The sequence below is a fragment of the Pogona vitticeps genome, chromosome 4 (genome assembly GCF_051106095.1).
Source record: "Pogona vitticeps strain Pit_001003342236 chromosome 4, PviZW2.1, whole genome shotgun sequence".
In the NCBI taxonomy this organism is placed as follows: domain Eukaryota; kingdom Metazoa; phylum Chordata; class Lepidosauria; order Squamata; family Agamidae; genus Pogona; species Pogona vitticeps.
In genome coordinates, this window is record NC_135786.1 from 103,459,672 (window position 1) to 103,478,749 (window position 19,078).

At 46.9% G+C, this 19,078-nt stretch overlaps 1 protein-coding gene across 4 annotated transcripts in view; it reads right to left on the reverse strand.

Moving 5' to 3' along the window:
* The window catches only part of NEK7 (NIMA related kinase 7), a 117,969-nt gene that overhangs the window by 62,890 nt on the left and 36,001 nt on the right, over nucleotides 1-19,078 (reverse strand). For 2 of the 4 annotated variants that reach the window (XM_020784663.3, XM_020784664.3), the window contains exon 5: nucleotides 18,370-18,480. The exons of the other annotated variants lie outside the window; for them this stretch is intronic. In XM_020784663.3, the coding sequence (XP_020640322.1) occupies nucleotides 18,370-18,480 (111 nt within the window). The remainder of the gene's footprint in view (nucleotides 1-18,369; nucleotides 18,481-19,078) is intronic. 4 annotated transcript variants of the gene reach the window in all.

The following is a 19,078-nucleotide window of genomic DNA, read 5'->3' on the forward strand; positions in this document are numbered from 1 at the left end:
ATAGTGAAGAAAGTTGACAGGAAAAAGTTTTGATTGATTTGAAATATGGTGCTGGAGGACAGTTCTGCAGATATCCTGGACTGCTGGAAAGACAAACAAGTGGGTTCTAGCACAAATCAACTCTCTGGAAGCAAAAATGATGAAACTGAGGATATTATACTTTGGACACATCACAAGAAGATAGGATTCTCTGGCAAAGACAATAATGTTGGGAAAGACCCAATATGAGAGGGGCCGACTCCCTAAAGGAAGTCACACCCTGGAGTTTGCAAGAACTGAGTAGAGCTGTTTAGGACAGGTCATTTTGAAGATTGCTCATCCACAGGGTCATCATCAGTTAGAGGTGACTTGAGGGCATATAACATCTTTCTCTCCTATCCCCACAACTTAGGAAATGAAAACAGGGAGATAAACAGTGAAAATAGCTCTTCAGGAATTTTCTTGGGGGATCTGGAGAACACTGCTCTGAATTTGTCAGTGTTGTAATAATAATAGTAACACCAATACCTTCATCAGTAATGCAGTCAATTACTTTCCAAGACGACAGTAACTATAATGTTTTACCCAAGCCAGGTTATGATTAAAGTAAAAAAGTCTCCTTTTAAAGTAAAATTTCAAGTTTTGCTTGTGCACAGACATCAGCCTAAATTCTTTCTATTTTACAACTGTTTTCACAGGATCATCCCCATTGATAAGAAACCTGCAGCAACCTCAAGGACTCAAAAGTTTTCTTTGTTTGCTTTGTTTTTACAACTTCAAAGTAAGTATGTTCTTGAACCTTGACTACCAATATCAACATTTCATAAGTACTACAGTAAAGCTCTTGAAAGGAAGCATTTACAATAAAGAAGTAACGCCAAATCTGGAGAATAATGGTAATCTCTGGTCTCCGCCCACGGTTTCTTGCAATCATGTTCTGCATTTGTAAATAAGGTAGAAACGCTGGCAGCCAGTTATACATGTGGCAGTTTGAAATATTTTGAGATGGTTTACCCATTTGTAACTTGAAGTATCACTGGGACTCATTGCTCTTTGTGATACTTGAAGATCAGTTTTGATAGAAACTGAATAAATATGATTAAAATAAAACAAACAGAAGTATAAAAAAGAGAGGTTACTTACCTGTAACCATGGTTCGAGTAGTCCTCTGTGAATCCACACAAATCTACAGTGGTGCCTTGCTTAGCGATTGCCTCGTTTAATGATGTATTCACTTAGCGATGAGGTTTTAGGAGCGATCTTGCACTCCGTTTAGCGATGTTTCCAATGGGGGAATTTCGCATAGCAATGTTCGGGACCTTGCTTTGCTTAACGATGACAGTTTAGGTCCCCCTGTTTTGCTTAGTGATGTTTTTGACAGCTCCTTTTTTGCTATTTTTAAAAGGTATTAAATTGTTTAAAAAGGGTTTAGAGTGCTTGAAATCGTTAGTGCACTTAATAAACCCTTTGTTAACCAAATCTGGCTTCGTTCTGACTCTTTTTGAATTTTTGGTGATTTTTTTTTCTCCCCCATTGAAATGCATTGAAAATGGGGAACCACGTTTCACTTAGCGATGTTTCCTATGGCGATTTTCGCTTAAGGATGGCAATCCGTTCCCACTGGAACGGATTATCTGGTTTTCAATGCATCACTATGGTAAAACGTGTTTTGCTTAGCGATGTTTTCCCATAGCGATGAATTTTTTGGCACCAATTAAAATCGTTAAGCGAGGCACCACCATAGTAATCTGCGCCTGCGCAGGACCTCTCAGAAGTTTCTAGAGCTTAAAGACATGTCATTAGTGAATGTTCCCCCATGGAGCGCATGCTCTGCCTGCCTAACGTCCCCTCAGTTCCCAAGAAGTCTGCAGCTGTCAGAAAAATAGATGGAGACAACAATGTGACGGACAGAGGGGAGGATGGGCAGGATGTGTGGATTCACAGTGGACCACTCAAAGAATCATGTTGTAAGTAATGTCTCTTTCTTCTTCGTGGTCTCGGTGAATGCACACGAATGGGTGACTAGCAAGATGACTTACACTTACCGTACTCACGTCAGGAAGGAAGTCAGGACAGCTCTGCTGAAACTGGTTTTCTTTTTGGCTCTGACATCCAGTCGGTAATGTGAAACAAATGTTAAGGGGGTAGACCAGGTGACTTCTCGACAAATGCTGGAGACATCAATACCATGAAGTAATGTAGTAGATGTGGCCATAGCTCTGGTGGAGTGAGCTTGCCTGGTGAGGTTTTACCAGCCAACTGATATGCCAGAGTGATGGCATGGATTATCCATCTAGAGATTGTCTGCAAAGAGGCAGGAGAGCCCTTGTGTGGACCATGGTAAGCAGAGGAAGAGTTGAGGAGATTTACAGAAATCTTTTGTCCTGGAAATATAAAACACTAAGGAGCATCAAAAATCAAAGGAGTGGAGCATGCGCTCAACCTCAGACATCGGAGAAGGGAAGAGAGATGGAGGGATGAGAGGCAGATTAAGGTGGAAGTCTGAAACAACCCTGGGCAAGAAGGATATGTCAGGATAGAGAGTAACCTTGTCTGGATGAAACTGAATATAAGGAACTTGTGCACACAGAGCTGCTAACTCACCTGCTTGCCAAGCAGAGGTGATTGCAACCAAAAATAACGTCTTGAGGGAGAGAAGCTTAAGGTGAGTTGTTGCAAGAGGCTCGAAGAGAGGATGACTGAGAGCCTGGAGAACAAGATGAAGCAACCACAGTGGAAGCGGAGGCCGTTAAGGGGGCCAAATGCTTTGAAGGCCCCTGAGAAATCTCTTCAAGGTTGGGTGTGAAAAAGGAAGGAAGCCTCTGACCCAGCAGGTTGATGTGACATGATGGCCGAAATATAAACCTTCAAGGTTGAGTGAGCGAGACCTTGGTCAGACAGGTGGAGAAAAGTCAAAAGGGTATTCAACAAAACTGGAGACATGGCCAGGCCCCTAGAGGCAGCGAACGTAGAGAAGGCTCTCCATTTGTAAGAGTACAACAATTTAGTTGAAGGCTTTCCGGATCTGTCCAACACAGCTGCTATGGAGGGAGAATCCTCCACACTATGAGGTGAAGTGCATCCAGCTCAGGATGGAAGATCTTGCCATTGTCCTGAGTCAGGAGGTCCAGCTGATGAGGAAGCTGGAGGAAGTCGGACAACATGGCTCTGAGAGGGGTAAACCAGGGTTGGCGGGAAAATGGAAAAATAGATCTTAAGAAATTCCCTCAATTTAGAAAGGGTGATTGTCCTGAAGCATTCTTGATCTATTTTGAGCGCGCCTGCTGAGGTTTTAACAAAAAAGCAGAAGAATGTGTGGTTATATTGATGTCCCTGATAAGTGGGGATTTAGCGGACATTTATGCCCAAATGCCCTTAGATCAAGCCAGAGACTATGAGGCTTATAGAAAATTGGTTTTCTCAAGGTTTGGGATCAATGCTGAACATGAGGCGCAAATTTCGAGCATTGATTAAAAAGCCTGAGGAATCATATTCTCAATTGGGGGCAAATCTAGTCCGATACTTGGAGAAATGGCTAGAGCAGGCTAATGTCGAGTCAGAATAAGATACAAAAAATATAATAGGATTAGAACAATTTTATTCAGTTCTGCCTGGAGAACTAAGATATTTAGTCAGGGATGAACAGCCCAAAACAGTTCAGCAAGCAAGACAGCAGATTATATATCAGAAATTAAAAATCCAAAATTTTCTTAAATAAAATTTGGTGGTAGAAGCTGGGAGGACAGAAAGAAAGAGCCCAGAGATTACAACAAAAAAGACAGGTTACTTGCCTGTAACCATGGTTCTTCAAGTGGTCATTTGTGAATTCACAAAAAAGGGTTAACCCAGCACCAGCATTGGTCCTCTCGGAACATTCTCAAGCTTTAAAAGAAAAGTAACAAAGTTTAAGATTGCCTATACTGCGCATGCTCCGCCCGCCCTAGCCTCAGTTCCATTTATCTGCCACAGGTACCTGAGCATGAGCTAGATACAACCAGTGACAGATGGAGGGGAGGCCGGGTGGGATTGTGTGAATTCACAGATGACCACTTGAAGAACCATGGTTATAGGTAAGTAACCTGTCTTTCTTCATCGTGTTCTTCTGTGAATGCACACAAAAGGGTGATTAGCACGCTTACTCACCGGATGGTGGGCTGTCATTGGAGGACAGACGTCAACACAGCTCTCCCAAAACTTGTCTCCTTCTTGGCCCTCAGCTCTAGTCTGTAATGAGTGGTGAAGGTGGAGACATTCGACCAAGTGGCAGTTCTGCAGATGTCAGGCACATCAATGCCACGTAATAGGGCAGTAGAAGAAGCTACGGCTCTGGTGGAATGAGCCCAAAGTCCTTCAGGTGGAGTTTTACGCTGAAGCTCATAAGCAAGCGAAATTGTGGAGACAAGCCATCTGGAGAGCGTTGAAGACGATGCTGGGAGACCTTTCTTTTTCCCAAAGTAGCAGAGGAAAAGTCTATTGGGTGACCTAAAGTCCTTGGTTCTAGAAACATAGAAGGCCAGAGCCCTCCTGACATCCAGAGTGTGGAGCATGCGCTTGGTGTCATTTGCAGGCTCAGAGAACAGAGTGGGAAGCAACAAAGGCTGTTTGAGGTGAAAGTCCGAGACCACTTTTGGGAGAAAAGAGACATCCGTGTGCAACAGCACCTTATCCTTGAAAAACTGTAGGAAAGGTTGGTCAGAACGAAGGGCAGCAAGTTCACTTGCCCGTCTGGCAGAAGTGATGGCCACAAGAAACAACGACTGAAGAGATAACATTTTGAGGTCACACGTAGCCATTGGCTCAAATGGAGGACGAGTAAGGGCATGCAACACCAACTGAAGAGGCCACTGCGGAAATGGTGGTCGAACTGGGGGCCTCAGATTAGTGAGTTCTTTAAGAAAGGTTTTAACTGTAGGATGGGAGAAAAGGCGTGACGAGAGTGAGTCCTTAGGCTGGAAGGTGATAATCGCAGCAAGGTATTTATTTATTTATTTATTTATTTATTTTATTTATTTTATTTATATCCCGCCTATCTAGTCCCGCAGGACCACTCTAGGCGGCTTACAACAGACATATAACAATATAATTAAAACAATTTTAAATAAGGAGAAAAACGTTAGACAAGATGGGGCAAACACTAGGAGAGAAGAAAAGGGGAAGATCAGGAATTAGCTGAGGGGAAGGCCTGCCGAAACATCAGTGTTTTTAATTGATTTTTGAAAATACCCAGCGAGGGAGCCGCACGAATGTCAGGGGGAAGGTAAACTTTAATAGTGGAAAGAGACAACTTGAAATCAAACAAGTAATGTAAGTACTGTAACAAAGTAGAAAGAGATACAGGGAATGGTACAAGACCCCTGGCTTCAGTAAATTTTAGGAAACTTTTCCATTTATAACTGTACGCGGCCCCCATGCTGGGCACCTTTAAAACCCAATTAAAAACATGGCTGTTTATTCAGGCCTTCCCTCCAGCCAACTCTTGATTTTTTCTTACTTTTCCTTTTTATTTTTACTGCTGTTCTTGTTTGATTATTATGTATTTGTCTATGTTTTATTATTTGATTTTATATTTGGAAGCCGCCTAGAGTGGTCCGGTGGGCCAGATAGGCGGGTTATAAATTAATTAATTAAATAAATAAATAAATAAATAAATAAATACATAAATAAATAAATATACAGTAGTAAAGTGGACGGCTTTATGGCCCGATCTAGCACTTCCTTGATCTCGGGGAGATCCTCCACGCCGTCAGATGCAGTGTTTCTACATCTGGATGGAACACTCTGCCTGCATCCTGTGTCAAAAGACCGGGTAATGTTGGCAGTCTCTTGGACTCTGAGGACATCCTCATCAAAGTTGGAAACCATACTTGCCGAGGCCAGTATGGTGCTATAAAGATCACCCCGACAGGTGAGTAACGAAGCCTCACTAGAGATCTCTGTATTAAAGGAAGAGGAGGAAACATGTAGAGGAGTCCTTGATTCCATGGAACCATGAATGCATCCCCTAAGGAGTCCTTGCCTAGGCCGGCTCTGGATGCATACTCGGTGCACTTCGCATTGCGATGAGAGGCGAAGACGTCTACAGTTGGAGTCCCCCATAGGTGACAGAGATCTTGGAACACTTTGTTGTTTAGTTCCCACTCGTGTGTCTGACTTGTGAGATGACTCAGCTGGTCTGCCAATACATTCTCTGTCGTGGACACATGTATCGCTACAGGAAAGACATGCTGCTGGTAGCACCATTCCCAAAGGTGAATCACAAGGTAGAGAAGCGATCCTGAGCAAGTCCCTCCTTGTTTGTTGATATAGTACATGGCCGTGGTGTTGTCTGTCACCACGACCCTGCACCATGGGAAGGAAAGCTATGAAGGCTTTGATGACCACTATGATCTCCAGATGGTTTATGTGGAGGTTTCATTCCTGTGCAGACCAGAGAGCATGAACCTTGTGCTGTGCACAATGTGCTCCCCAACCTGTCGGACTGGCGTCTGTTGTCACTTGTACGGTGAGCCGAAGGGGTTGAAACGGTCTGCCTATCTGCAAGTGTGGGGGATAATTCCACCACTGGAGTTGTGTTGCAAGCTCTGGAGTTACACGAAGGCGTTTCCTCTGGCTGTCTCTCATGGGATTGAAGAGTGCCAGGAACCATGACTGCAGGGACCGCAGCTTGAGATGCGCATGGGCCAAAGCTGGAGTGGTTGAGGCCATAAGGCCTAACAGGTGTTGAACATGTTTCGCTCTCACGCGGCCCCTTGGTTGAAACTTCTTGAGAGCCCAGCGAATTTTTAGAATCCGATCTTTGGACAGAAAAATCCACCCTCTGGTATCATCTAGTCGTGTTCCTATGTAGTGTACTATCCTGGGAGGTTTGAGATGTGACTTTTTCATGTTGATGGTGAGGCCTAATTTTGGAAGCAACCGAAGAATGAATTTTGTATCTTTCAGAGCTTGAGTCTTGGACGGGGAGACTACCAACCAATCGTCTATGTAAGGGTAGACGTGGATGCCGTTGACCCGTAGGTAAGCTGCTATAGGTGCCATGACCTTTGTGAATGTCCTGGGGGCTGTTGAAAGTCCGAAAGGCAAAGCCAGGAATTGATAAATGGTTCCCTGGAAGAAGAACCGCAGGTACTTGCGATGATCTGGATTGATGGTCACATGGAAGTATGCATCCTTCAGATCCACCACCACAAACCAATTGTTTTTCTTTAACAGGGGCAGGATGGACTTCAGCGTCACCATCTGGAAGCGTCTTGGATGCAGGTAAGTGTTCAGGATTCTTAAATCGAGGATAAGTCTTATTCTTCCACCTTTCTTTGGCACGGTGAAGTACCGGGAGTAGAATCCATTTCTTAGATCTGTGATTGGGACAGGTTGAATGGCATCCTTTTCTAGAAGAGATAGAACATCCTCTTCTAGAGCTGGGTCGAAAGATGTGTGACTTACGTACCCCAAGGGAGGAAATTCTATAAATTCCAGTTGGTAGCCGAATTGGATGATTTTTAATGCCCATGAGTTGTTTGTGATGGTAGACCAGTTTGCCAGAAATGGCTGAAGGCGTGTGGTGATGTGATTTTCCTTTATATCTGTGACAGAGTCAAAGATATTGTTTGGATTTTTGGCAGGTGGCTTATAGGATTGCCGACGTTGAGACTGCTGAGGGCGATAGCTGGGAGCGGAGGAAAAAGCTTAAGAAGATCTTTGTTGCGGTAGGTTCTTATATGGTCTGTATTGCTGTGAAGATTGCTGATATTGTGAATAAGACTTTCTCCACTGAAATTTATTATATCTAGGGTAAGGTTGGATCGAGTAGGATTTTGCAGTCTTTTTTGCCTTATGCAGTTCCTCCAAATGATTATCAGTTTTGTCACTGAATAGCCCAGTGGCATCAAAGGCAAGATTTTCCACCTTGGTTTTGACATCCTCCAGGATAGTTGGCAGATCTCAGCCAAGCATGCATGCGCAGGGTGATTGCAGACATGAGAACTCTGGCAGCGGTCTCTGCTACATGCCGAGTCGACAACCTTTGATGTTTCGATACGGTTTGTGCTTCTTCATAGGAATTTAGGAAACCCTGTCTAACATCCTCTGGAGTCATTTTAAGACCAGGTAAAATCTTCAGCTGCTTCTGGTATGCTCCTAAAGCAGTTTGATAGTTTATGATCCGCAGGAGGAAAGAAATTAAAGAGTAAATTTTTCTCCCAATAATCTCCAATTTTTTACCCTCCTTATTTGTGGGGGTTACATGTGACTTTCCAGTGGGCTTAGTGCAACTGGTTTCTACAATGAGCGAGTTCGGTATAGGGTGCTTAAGAAGAAATTTCGTGTTGTTGCCATGGACACGATACAGGTTCTCAGTGTGGCGAGAAATAGAGGGAGAAGTATAAGGTTGCTGCCAAAACTCTTCAATAATCTCCATTATAACCGGTACAAATGTAAGGCTTGGAGGGGGAGACCTCTCCTGGTTGATGTCCCCAAAAATAAGGTCTTCAGCAGGAGGTGTAGGTTGGTCCATTTCTAACTTTAATGCCCATGCTAGATGTGACAACATTTGCAAATATGAAGAGAAGTCCTCTGAAGGGGAGGAAGCATGGGGGTCCCCGGTATCAGAATGCACCACATCACCCTCAGGAAGATCCCCTTGACAGGGCTGAGCTGGAAGGTCAGGATCAGAGTCTGAGGAACGATAAGAAGAAACTTCATCAGGGTCAGAGGAAAAGACATCTCTGTTCCTTTTACGTGACCTGCATTCGATGTCGTGCCTCTCCGAAATTGAAGAATGAGTCTGCTGAGAAGTCGAGGGGATATTCAGGTCAGGAGACGCAGGCACTGCTGTTAAGGACGCTGAAGCCTTAGGCACCTCGAGGTCGACCCGTCGGTGTAGACGATGATGACGGGGTCGAGGAGAGTCTGAAGAAGATAACACATAAATGTATTTAACTTTCCTGTGTTTCCGACGTCGGTCAGTCGAGGTTGAGGAGGAGGAATCGGAGCTCAAATCTCGTCAACGTCGATGGTGTTTCCATGATCGAACTCTTCCTGAGTCATCAGATGTGGAGGAATGGGCTCGACGTCGATGTTTGGATCAACGTCGAGTGGAGGAACGGTGTTTCCTCTTTGAAGAGCACTTCTTTCGAGGGGATCTCGACCTCGAGGGCGCTGAGGAGACTGAAAGAGCCGAAGACCCCTGCCCATGAGAAAATGGGCTATGCGGGGCAGAAGTCAACCCTGTGGTGGCTCCAGTTAGCTGACTCGGTGTCGGAGAAGAGACGCCCTCCGGGATAACTGGCTCAGATTGTTGAGGAGGCAGAGATGGTGCTGCCTCTGACAAGGATTCGCAATCTCTCGAAGATTCCTCCAATATAGGCGAGGGTAAAGATTCGGATATAGGAGGAAGCTGAATGGAAGGCTCCTTAGGTTTAACCGAAGCCTTTGCTTTTGTTTGCTTTGCAGGTTTGAGAGCCGGGGCAACAGAAGCATTCAACGTCGTAGCAGATTTCTTAGAGGAAACGGACTTTTTTGCGGCTTTGCCAGTCTTAGAAGCAGCCAGTTGAGGGGAAGCTGCAGATTCGGAACGAGGAGTAGCTGACGGTGAGGCAAGTTCCATGTCCGAGGGCTTGGTGGAAGACAGTATGGATTCCCACAGATGGCATTTTAGACATTGCTGCCTGGCTTTCAAAGCCGCCTTGGTAAAGACTTTACAGTGCTTGCAGGATTTTGCCTTTAAAAGGTGGGCTTCTCCCAGGCAAAAAAGGCAACGATCATGCCCGTCTTGGTGGGGTGTCTTCCTAGAACAAACCACACAACAGCTGAAAGGTCCTAAGGGGACATAAAAGCTAAGAAAGTCTTACAGGGAGCCGCTTACGAGGCGGAGAAAAAGGCGAAGTCCGAAGCAGCCAAGTTTGAGGGGAAACACTAAAGCAGAGTCCGTGAAAAGGGAGGTCCGCGTCAAGGGATATGACAGTTCTCATAGTCAGTACAGTCCGGTCGAAAAATACAAAAAAATTCCCAGAAAAAGGTTTTGAAAACAGCTCGAAGCGAGAGGTTCCAAGTCACTAGTTGGAAAAATGGAACTGAGGCTAGGGCAGGTGGAGCATGCGCGGTATAGACAGCCTTAAACTTTGTTACTTTTCTCTTAAAGCTCAAGAATGTTTCGAGAGGACCAACACTGGCACTGAGTTAACCCTTTTCTGTGCATTCACAGAAGACCACGATGAAGAATCAGCAGGCAACTGAAAGCCATTTTATGGACAAACTCTCAGAGCAAAGTCAACAGAGATACAAAAGCTTTGAAGGGAAGGGAGACAAGCACCCTTTATTTGAACAAAGGGCCCCAAAAACTTGCTACGGCTGTGGAGAAAAAGGGTACTTCATTTAGCAATGTCAAGCATCAAAGAATAAAGAGTTTGGTCAGCAGAAAATAAGAGGAAGTGTGCCAAAGAAAGTTTACTATGTCTAACAGCAGAAAGAGAATGTTGAGGCAGTTAAAAATGGCGCAGTAACTGACAGAACAGAGAGTCAGGAAAAACTTCCATCTCTAGCAGATATTGTACAATGCTACTTTATTGAAAGCAACATGGAGCTAATGCATTGTTCTGGTGAAAATATTTATATTAATAATACCAAATATCTAGCATTGAGAGACTCTTGTTCTCAAATAACTATCATACTGATATTGTCCCTCAGGGAGATATCATTCAAAATGAACAAATGACCATAAAAGGGATTGGGAAAGAATTAATTAATTTGTATTGAAGTAATTGATGAAAAAGGTTATAAGTAGAATAAATGGTTTAAATGTGTAAAGTAATAAGGTTAATTTGATCAAAAGAGAAACTGATAACAGAATACAGTGGTGCCCCGTACAGTGACGTTAATCCGTTCCAGGATTAACGTCGCTATACGGAAACATCGTAAAGCGAAATTTAAAAGCCCATTGAAACGCATTAAAACCTGGTTAATGCGTTCCAATGGACTAAAAACTGGCAGGGACAGGGTGGGTGGGGGATCCCGAAGGCTTCCACCCTGTCCCCGCTGCCCCGCGCTGCCTTCCCTAGCCGAGATCGGACTCCCAGGAGCCCGATCCAGGCTGGGGAAAGCAGCGAGTGGTGGCTGCCAGCGAAGGGGACAGGGTGGGGGGGATCCCAAAGCCTTTGGGACCCCTCCTCCCTGTCCCCGCCACCCCGCGCTGTCTTCCCTAGCCAAGATCGGACTCCCAGGAGCCCGATCCAGGCTGGGGAAAGCAGCGAGGGGTGGCTGCCAGCGAAGGGGACAGGGGGGGCGGATCCCGAAGCCTTCGGGACCCCTCCTCCCTGTCCCCGCCGCCCCGCGCTGCCTTCCCTAGCCGAGATCAGACTCCCAGGAGCCCGATCCAGGCTGGGGAAAGCAGCGAGGGGTGGCTGCCAGCGAAGGGGATAGGGTGGGGGGGATCCCGAAGCCTTCGGGACCCCTCCTCCCTGTCCCCGCCGCCCCGCGCTGCCTTCCCTAGCCGAGATCGGACTCCCAGGAGCCCGATCCAGGCTGGGGAAAGCAGCGAGGGGTGGCTGCCAGCGAAGGGGACAGGGGGGGATCCCGAAGCCTTTGGGACCCCTCCTCCCTGTCCCCGCCACCCCGCGCTGCCTTCCCTAGCCGAGATCGGACTCCCAGGAGCCCGATCCAGGCTGGGGAAAGCAGCGAGGGGTGGCTGCCAGCGAAGGGGACAGGGTGGGGCGGATCCCGAAGCCTTCGGGACCCCTCCTCCCTGTCCCCGCCACCCCGCGCTGCCTTCCCTAGCCGAGATCAGACTCCCAGGAGCCCGATCCAGGCTGGGGAAAGCAGCGAGGGGTGGCTGCCAGCGAAGGGGATAGGGTGGGGGGGGATCCCAAAGCCTTCGGGACCCCTCCTCCCTGTCCCCGCCGCCCCGCGCTGCCTTCCCTAGCCGAGATCGGACTCCCAGGAGCCCGATCCAGGATGGGGAAAGCAGCGAGGGGTGGCTGCCAGCGAAGGGGACAGGGGGGGGATCCCGAAGGCTTCCAGGCAGAAGCCTGGAAACCTTTGGGACCCCTCCACCCTGTCCCTGCCGCCCCGCGCTGCCGAGCCGAGGATGCCTGACAGGCATCGGGTATCCCCACCTTCCCCCCGCAGCTTGGATCCAGCTTGGATCCAACCCGCGGGGGCTACCCCGAGCATGGCTGGACTCTTGGGAGTCCAGCCATGGCAGGGCTAGCCCCCGCGGGTCCGATCCAAGGCGTGGGGGGAGGGTGGGAGAGCGGGGGGATCCGGATGCCTTTCAGGCATCCCGGGCTCGGATCCCACCCGCCGCCAAGGCTGGGTAACCGGCGGCGGGTGGGATCTGAGCCCAGGATGCCTGACAGGCATCTGATCTCCCCACCTTCCCCCCGCGGCTTGGATCGGACCCGCGGGGGCTAGCCCTGCCATGGCTGGACTCTTGGGAGTCCAGCCATGGTAGGGCTAGCCCCCACGGGTCCGATCCAAGCCGCGGGGTGAGGGTGGGAGAGCGGGGGGGATCTGGATGCCTTTCAGGCATCCCGGGCTCGGATCCCACCCGCCGCCGGTTACTCAAGGCTGGGTAACCGGCGGCGGGTGGGATCCAAGCCCAGGATGCTTGACAGACATCTGATCTCCCCACCTTCCCCCCGCGGCTTGGATCGGACCCGCGGGGGCTAGCCCTGCCATGGCTGGACTCTTGGGAGTCCAGCCATGGCAGGGCTAGCCCCCGTGGGTCCGATCCAAGCTGCGGGGTGAGGGTGGGAGAGCGGGGGGATCCGGATGCCTTTCAGGCATCCTGGGCTCGGATCCCACCCGCCGCCAGTTACCCAAGGCTGGGTAACCGGCGGCGGGTGGGATCCGAGCCCAGGATGCCTGACAGGCATCGGATCCCCCCACCATCCCCCCGCGGTGGCCTCAGAAGGACCCTTCGGAAAGGTCCTTCGAAGGCCACCGCAGGCATTTTCCCCCAGCTGAGTGGCGGGAGCGCTCCTTTGGAGGCTCCCGCCGCTCAGCTGGGGGAAAATGGTGTCTATGGGGAAAACATCGCAAAGCGATTTTTCCCCATAGGCACCTTCGTTATACGATCACAAAAGCGATGGCATTTTTGCGAATTCATCGTTAAACGGGGCACTCGTTATACGAGGCACCACTGTGTATGAATATATGCTATATAAAAGAAGTATATGTATGTAATACTGAACATAAAAGAGTGAAAATGTTCAATACACTACAGAAGTTTAACCACTGCGCCACAAGGCAAGAGCCTCATGGCGCAGTGGTTAAACTGCTGTACTGCAGCTAAAACTGTGCTCATGACCTGGGGTTCAATCCCAGATAGCCGGCTCAAGGTTAACTCAGCCTTCTAGGTCAATAAAATGAGTACCCAGCTCGCTGGGGCGGGGGGCAATGTGTAGCCTGCATAACTAACTTGTAAACTGCCCAGAGAGTGCTTAAAGCACTATGGGGAGGTATATAAGCAGCACGCTTTTGCTTTTAATTTGCTGTTGCGCTGTTCATGAAGGTAAACAAGATTTCCCCCATGAAACAAATTTTCCAAGGTGGGAGGTATGTGGCAGATGCCCAAGTTGCTCCTGTCAATCACAGCAGAACCTCATGTGCAGGAACCAATGAGCGGACAGGAGGGGCAGAGACAGAAGTTTTGTCAGTCACGTTAGAGAGGAGAAGGAGTGAGGTTTGCTGAGAGAGAGAGAGAGAGAGTCAGAGAGAGAATTATTACTAATAAATAGATGCTGGTTGAATTGAAAATAAACAAGAAGTGATCTAATGTGGAACATAAAATATGATATGATTGTGATCTAATGAACATGAACAAAGACCATCTGTGTTTCTGAGTTACCCTTTGATGCCTTTTAATAAAACTACCGTATTTTTCGCTCCATAAGACACACCTTTCCATAAGACACACCAATTTTTAGGAGAAGAAAACAGGAAAATATAATCTGTTTTCTTCGCTCCATAAGACGGACAGACTTTCCACCCCCCTGTTTTGTGGGGGAAAAGTGTGTCTTATGGTGCGAAAAATACGGTAATTCTGTTATTGGCAGCAAGTGTGAGAGTAAAGTTCTTTACTGTGTGGATAAGAGAAATCCACTGGTGGCAGCGAGAGAGAAAGAAGGAACGTTGCCAGCGTGGACCTGGGTTGAGGGAAACAAATAGGGACACGGGGTGTACGTCACAACTACCAACTGCTTTGAGGGATAGTCGAAAACTGGGTCAAACAGGGTGTAGTGTTCTTTATTTATTAGGTCTATGGTTCTTGTTATATTATGTAATGGTTTATATTTGTTATGTAATAATGGTTCATGCATATTCATGTTGCTGAGAGGCGGAGTCAAGAGAGATGCTATAAGAGGTAAAGTCAAAGAGTCAGAGGGGGAGATTAAGTGAGATTGAGTAAGGAAGAGAAATGTAAGAGCGAGGCAGTAGAGAGAAGTCAGAGAGAGTAATAGTGTAGTTTGGGAAATTCTGAGGTGTGATTAGCTACTGTAGATATTTATGAAGCAATCTCTATAATCAATAAACCAAAGTTTTATTTAAAAGAACTTGAAGAGTGAACCTGATCTTTCTGAAGTAATGGTGATTTAGGGATCACTTGGTGGCAGCAGTGTTAAAGAGGAGAGTGTTTGCCTTCGTGTGCTCTGAGGCTTGAAGGTCAAGCAAAAGGAGCACGAGGGTGGACGCCACACAGGGATAGGTACCAAACCTAGAGAGTGTGTATTTTGAGTCTGGTGTGTTGAACTATGAACGTGGTCGAAGCCATGAGACCAAGGAGGTGCAGTGTCTGATGAGCGGAAACTTTCTTGAATGGCCGAAAAGGCCATATGGCCCATTTTAGCTTGAGAATTCTTTCGAGGGGGAGGAAAACTCTGGCTGTGACAGAGTCGAGGTGGGCCCTGATGTAATCCATAGTTTGTGAGGGCTCAAGGCAGAATTTCTTGAAACTGACTTTGAGGCCGAGATCCACCAAAGTTTGAAGAGTAAAAAAGAGCATCCCCTTGTGCTTTGTGGTAAGAACGTGCCACAATCAACCAATTGTCTATATACGGAAAGACTGTGATGTTGTGTAGACAAAGGTAGACCGCCACGAGGGCATGACATTTCGTAAAGGTTCTTGGAGTGATGGAGAGACCGAAGGGGAGGGATTGGAATTGGTAAGCTGAGTCCCTGAAAAAGAAGCAGAAATACCTGCAAGGATATGGGTGAATAGAGATATGGAAGTGTCTTGAAGGTCTATGACAATGAACCAGTCTCCTGGGGAAAGAAGAGGAATAACAGCGTCGAGGGTGACCATTCAAAAATGCCTTGGATGAATGTAAGAATTGAGAAGTCTCAGGTCTAGGATGGGACGGAGGCCTCCATCTCGTTTGCGAACCGTGGAGTAAAAACCTTTGACAATGTTGTGGGTAGGCACCCTCTGAATGGCATTCTTTTGGAGGAGGAAAGATGCCTCATCTCTGAGAGCAGGTGAGTAAGGAGTAGACCTGATGTGACTGGTAGGAGGGAGCTCCATGAATTCTAACAGGTAACTGTAGCGAATAATGGCTAATACCCAGCTGTCCTTGGTGATAAGGGACCATTAGCAGAAAAAGGGGGCTAGACGGGGGTGTTGAGAATCGAGCTGTAGACAAATATATTGTTTGTTTGTTTTAGCAGGGTGACAGAAAGGCTGGTGGCACTGGCCGGGAGCTTGGGATCAAAAAGCAGAGGCTGCAGAAGAAGACGGTGCAGGATTTGGCCTGTCAGCAAGAGGAGGTTTGTATGGGTGGTACAACTGCTGATATGATTGTTGAAAGGCAGAGGGATGGCACCCGTGGTAGCGTTGAAAACTGTATGGTTGCTGAGTAGAATAGGAATGGGCCGTTTTGCAAATTTTATGAAGGTTGTCCATCACCACATCAGTCTTATCATTAAAAAGGCCTACACCATCAAAAGGCAGGTCCTCTATGCCAGTTCTTGCATCATCAGTGATTCCAGCTAACCAAAGCCATGCATGTCTCCTAAGAACGATAGCTGAAGCTATAGCTTTTGACGCTGCATCAGCGGTGTGCCGGGAGGCTATACGTTGTTGTTTAGCCAAAGTAGAAGCATCGAGGTATGTATTGAGGGCACTGGCCCCAGAGTCCTCACAGGCAGCCTGGAGAACTGGAAGATTATTCCAGAGTTGCCTATGATAGGCCCCCAATGGCAGCCTGGTAGTTGGAAACTCTCATGACAAAGGAGGTGAGGGAGTAAAGACAACGGCCCAAAACGTCCAACTTCCCACCCTCCCTATTAGTGGGGTTGACTGTGGAACAGTTTCCAGCCTGTGACTGGTTAGATGGAACTATTATAGCATTAGGCAAAGGATGCTTTCCAAGGAAGGCAGTGTCACTACCATGGGTCCTGTAATGATTCTCCACATGTCTGGACATTTGTAATGAAGAAGATGGCTTATCCCAGGACTCCTTGAAAAGGTCTAACATAGCCATAATGAAGGCAAGGCTTAATGGAGGGGACTTTTCCTGATTGATGTAATCAAAGACGAGATCTTGTTTGGGAGGAGGTGGCTGCTCGATGTTGAACTCCAGAGACTTCACCATGCGGAGTATTAGTTGCAAATAAGAAGTAAAGTCCTCAGAGAGAGGGGGTGATTATTGGCTACATCCGAGTCAGGGGTCGGAAGATTTGAAGGAGGTGGATCCAATACGTCTAAGGCTGTCAATGCCGAGGAACCCCTAGAGGTGGAGATGGCGAGCGGTGATAAGACCTCGATGTGGAAGCTGCAGCCTGAGGGGCAGGAAGCAGAGCATCAGTTCCAGGTGGAGCAGGTCCTTTATAGGTAGTTGAGACCTGAAGAGATGATAAGCAGGATGTGAGAGAGGGTTGCACTTGGGTGCAATGCCGAAGCAGACAGTATGCTTTGATGAATGGTGCTCTGGCTGAGAAGCATACGATTGTGGTAAACGGCATTTGATAGAAGACTTAATACAGTAGCAGTACGACGGGATTGAGCTGAGGATAAGTATGATGCCGATGCTGAGGAAGAGACAAGGATGATGGAGATGAATCAGAAGAAGAGGCATAGGCATAATGCACTCTCTTAGGTTGCTCATAGTAGCAGGCCTCGTAGTATAGGTTGACATCGTCGTATCAGTATCGATGTCGATCCAACTCCTGATAATACGATTCTCAACAGTCCGGTAGAGGTTGATGTTGAGAAGGATGAGGTATGTAGATAACATCTCAATGGAGAGAAAAGATAGCAAAATGTGGCAGCACTTAGCCGAATGCTTATGTGGGGGAGACTGTCCTGCCGAGGCCTCAAAGTTTGAAAGTTGTATCACAGTTGCCCGCCTGACAGAAATAGGGCTAGAATGGGCTGAGGCTGGGCTGGAGAGAACATCAACCCTTGAATGGCCATGACTCAGGGAGAGGCTCGGTATTGACAACGGAGCCTGAGTTGGGGGAAGCGGTACCGGATCATCAGCTTCCAAAAGAGTCTGGATCAGGTAATTCCCTGGAGGACTACTTAAGGACCGGAGATGGAAGTGACATCTGGGTCAGAGGAGGCTCCCTATGCTGGTGAGCTTTGGTAACACGCTTTGCTTTCTTTTGTTTAGCAAGGTCTTTCTTTTTGTTAGGTGAACCAGTCGAAACAGAAGGTGACTTTGAGACTGACACAGGCCTCGGGACAGACGGTGGCTTCGACTTCGATGGCTTAGAAGTCGATTTTTGCTTGGGGGATGGTATGGTAGGAGCCAATGCCTGGTCTGCCAACTCAGATCAAGGAAGAGGTGTTGAGGTGGGTTCAATGATCTAGGCGGATCTCAAGTCGGAGGGTTTTAGGGATTTCTCCCAGAGAAAAGATTGAAAGCACTGCAAATGGAGTTTGAGGGCAGGCTTGGTCAGTCTCTTGCACTCGGGGCAGGAGTAGGTCTGGTGTTGTTCCCCCAGACCAAACAAGCTGCAACCCTTAAACGGGCCCAGTGGGGCCATTAAAAAGGGTGGGAAGAGATGGGGGAGAGAAAACAAAGAAAAAAGAAAAAACTCACAGGGAAGCGTCCAACAAGAAGAATGAAGAAGAGTCGAAAAGGTCAAGGACAGGATCCGAAGATCACAAAAAAATTAGAACATCCGAAGATCGCCAGTGAAGAATGCTCTAGTTGCAGGAGGAGTTTAAACTCAGTAATGGCTAAAAGGAACTGAGGGACAGTAGATGGGCGGAGCATGCGCTCCATGGGGGAACATCCTACTAATCACGTTTTTAAGCTCTAGAACGCTCCGAGGAGTCCTGCGCAGGCATTGATTAAGCCATTTGTGTGCATTCACAGAGACCACAAAGCAGAAACATTCTGTTCCAAAGAGGAATGTTTAAAGAACTCTACTAAAAGAAATAAATCATACCTTGATCATCCTAGAAAGGTCTCCAGCATCTGCTAATTCCAGCACTATATTTAGTTCATTGTCTTCAATAAATGATGCATAGTATTTTATTACATTTGGATGGTTCAATTGCTAGGAAAATAAACATAATATTTTAGTCTATTTCTCACTGTCCATGTTAAGTACAAATACTTTAAAATGATAACAAATGGCAAGTATTCTTCTCCATTTAAAACTAAATCTTAAAATTTAAAGGAACGCATTTCCTATATTACATTTCAATAACATTCACATACTAACAATTTTTAGTTTGCCTTTGGCACAGAGAATGAAAACCTTGCATTTAAAAATCAATCTGAAACTCTGAAGGCTGAAACAGCTGAATGAAATCTAAACCCAATCCCATTTTTTATTTATTCACCCAAATATATGAACATTACCTCAAATTAGCTCTTCTAATTGTCAGCACACACTGTTTTTTGTTTGTCTGTCTTTCTTCAATATCTGCTCCATAAGAAAATGCAAAAGGATTTGATTTTTCCCACCCTCTGTGATTAACTTTGCATAACATGTGTTCTTTTCCCAGACCTTAGCATTTAGTTTTGGGTTGTAATTGGGTTCAATTCTATTAGATGTGCCATTCAGATACAGAGTTCTTTGAGAGTAGTGATGAAAAATCTCTGGCCCATGTGTTGGATGCAACTCGTGGTACCTGGCTCACACTCTTCGG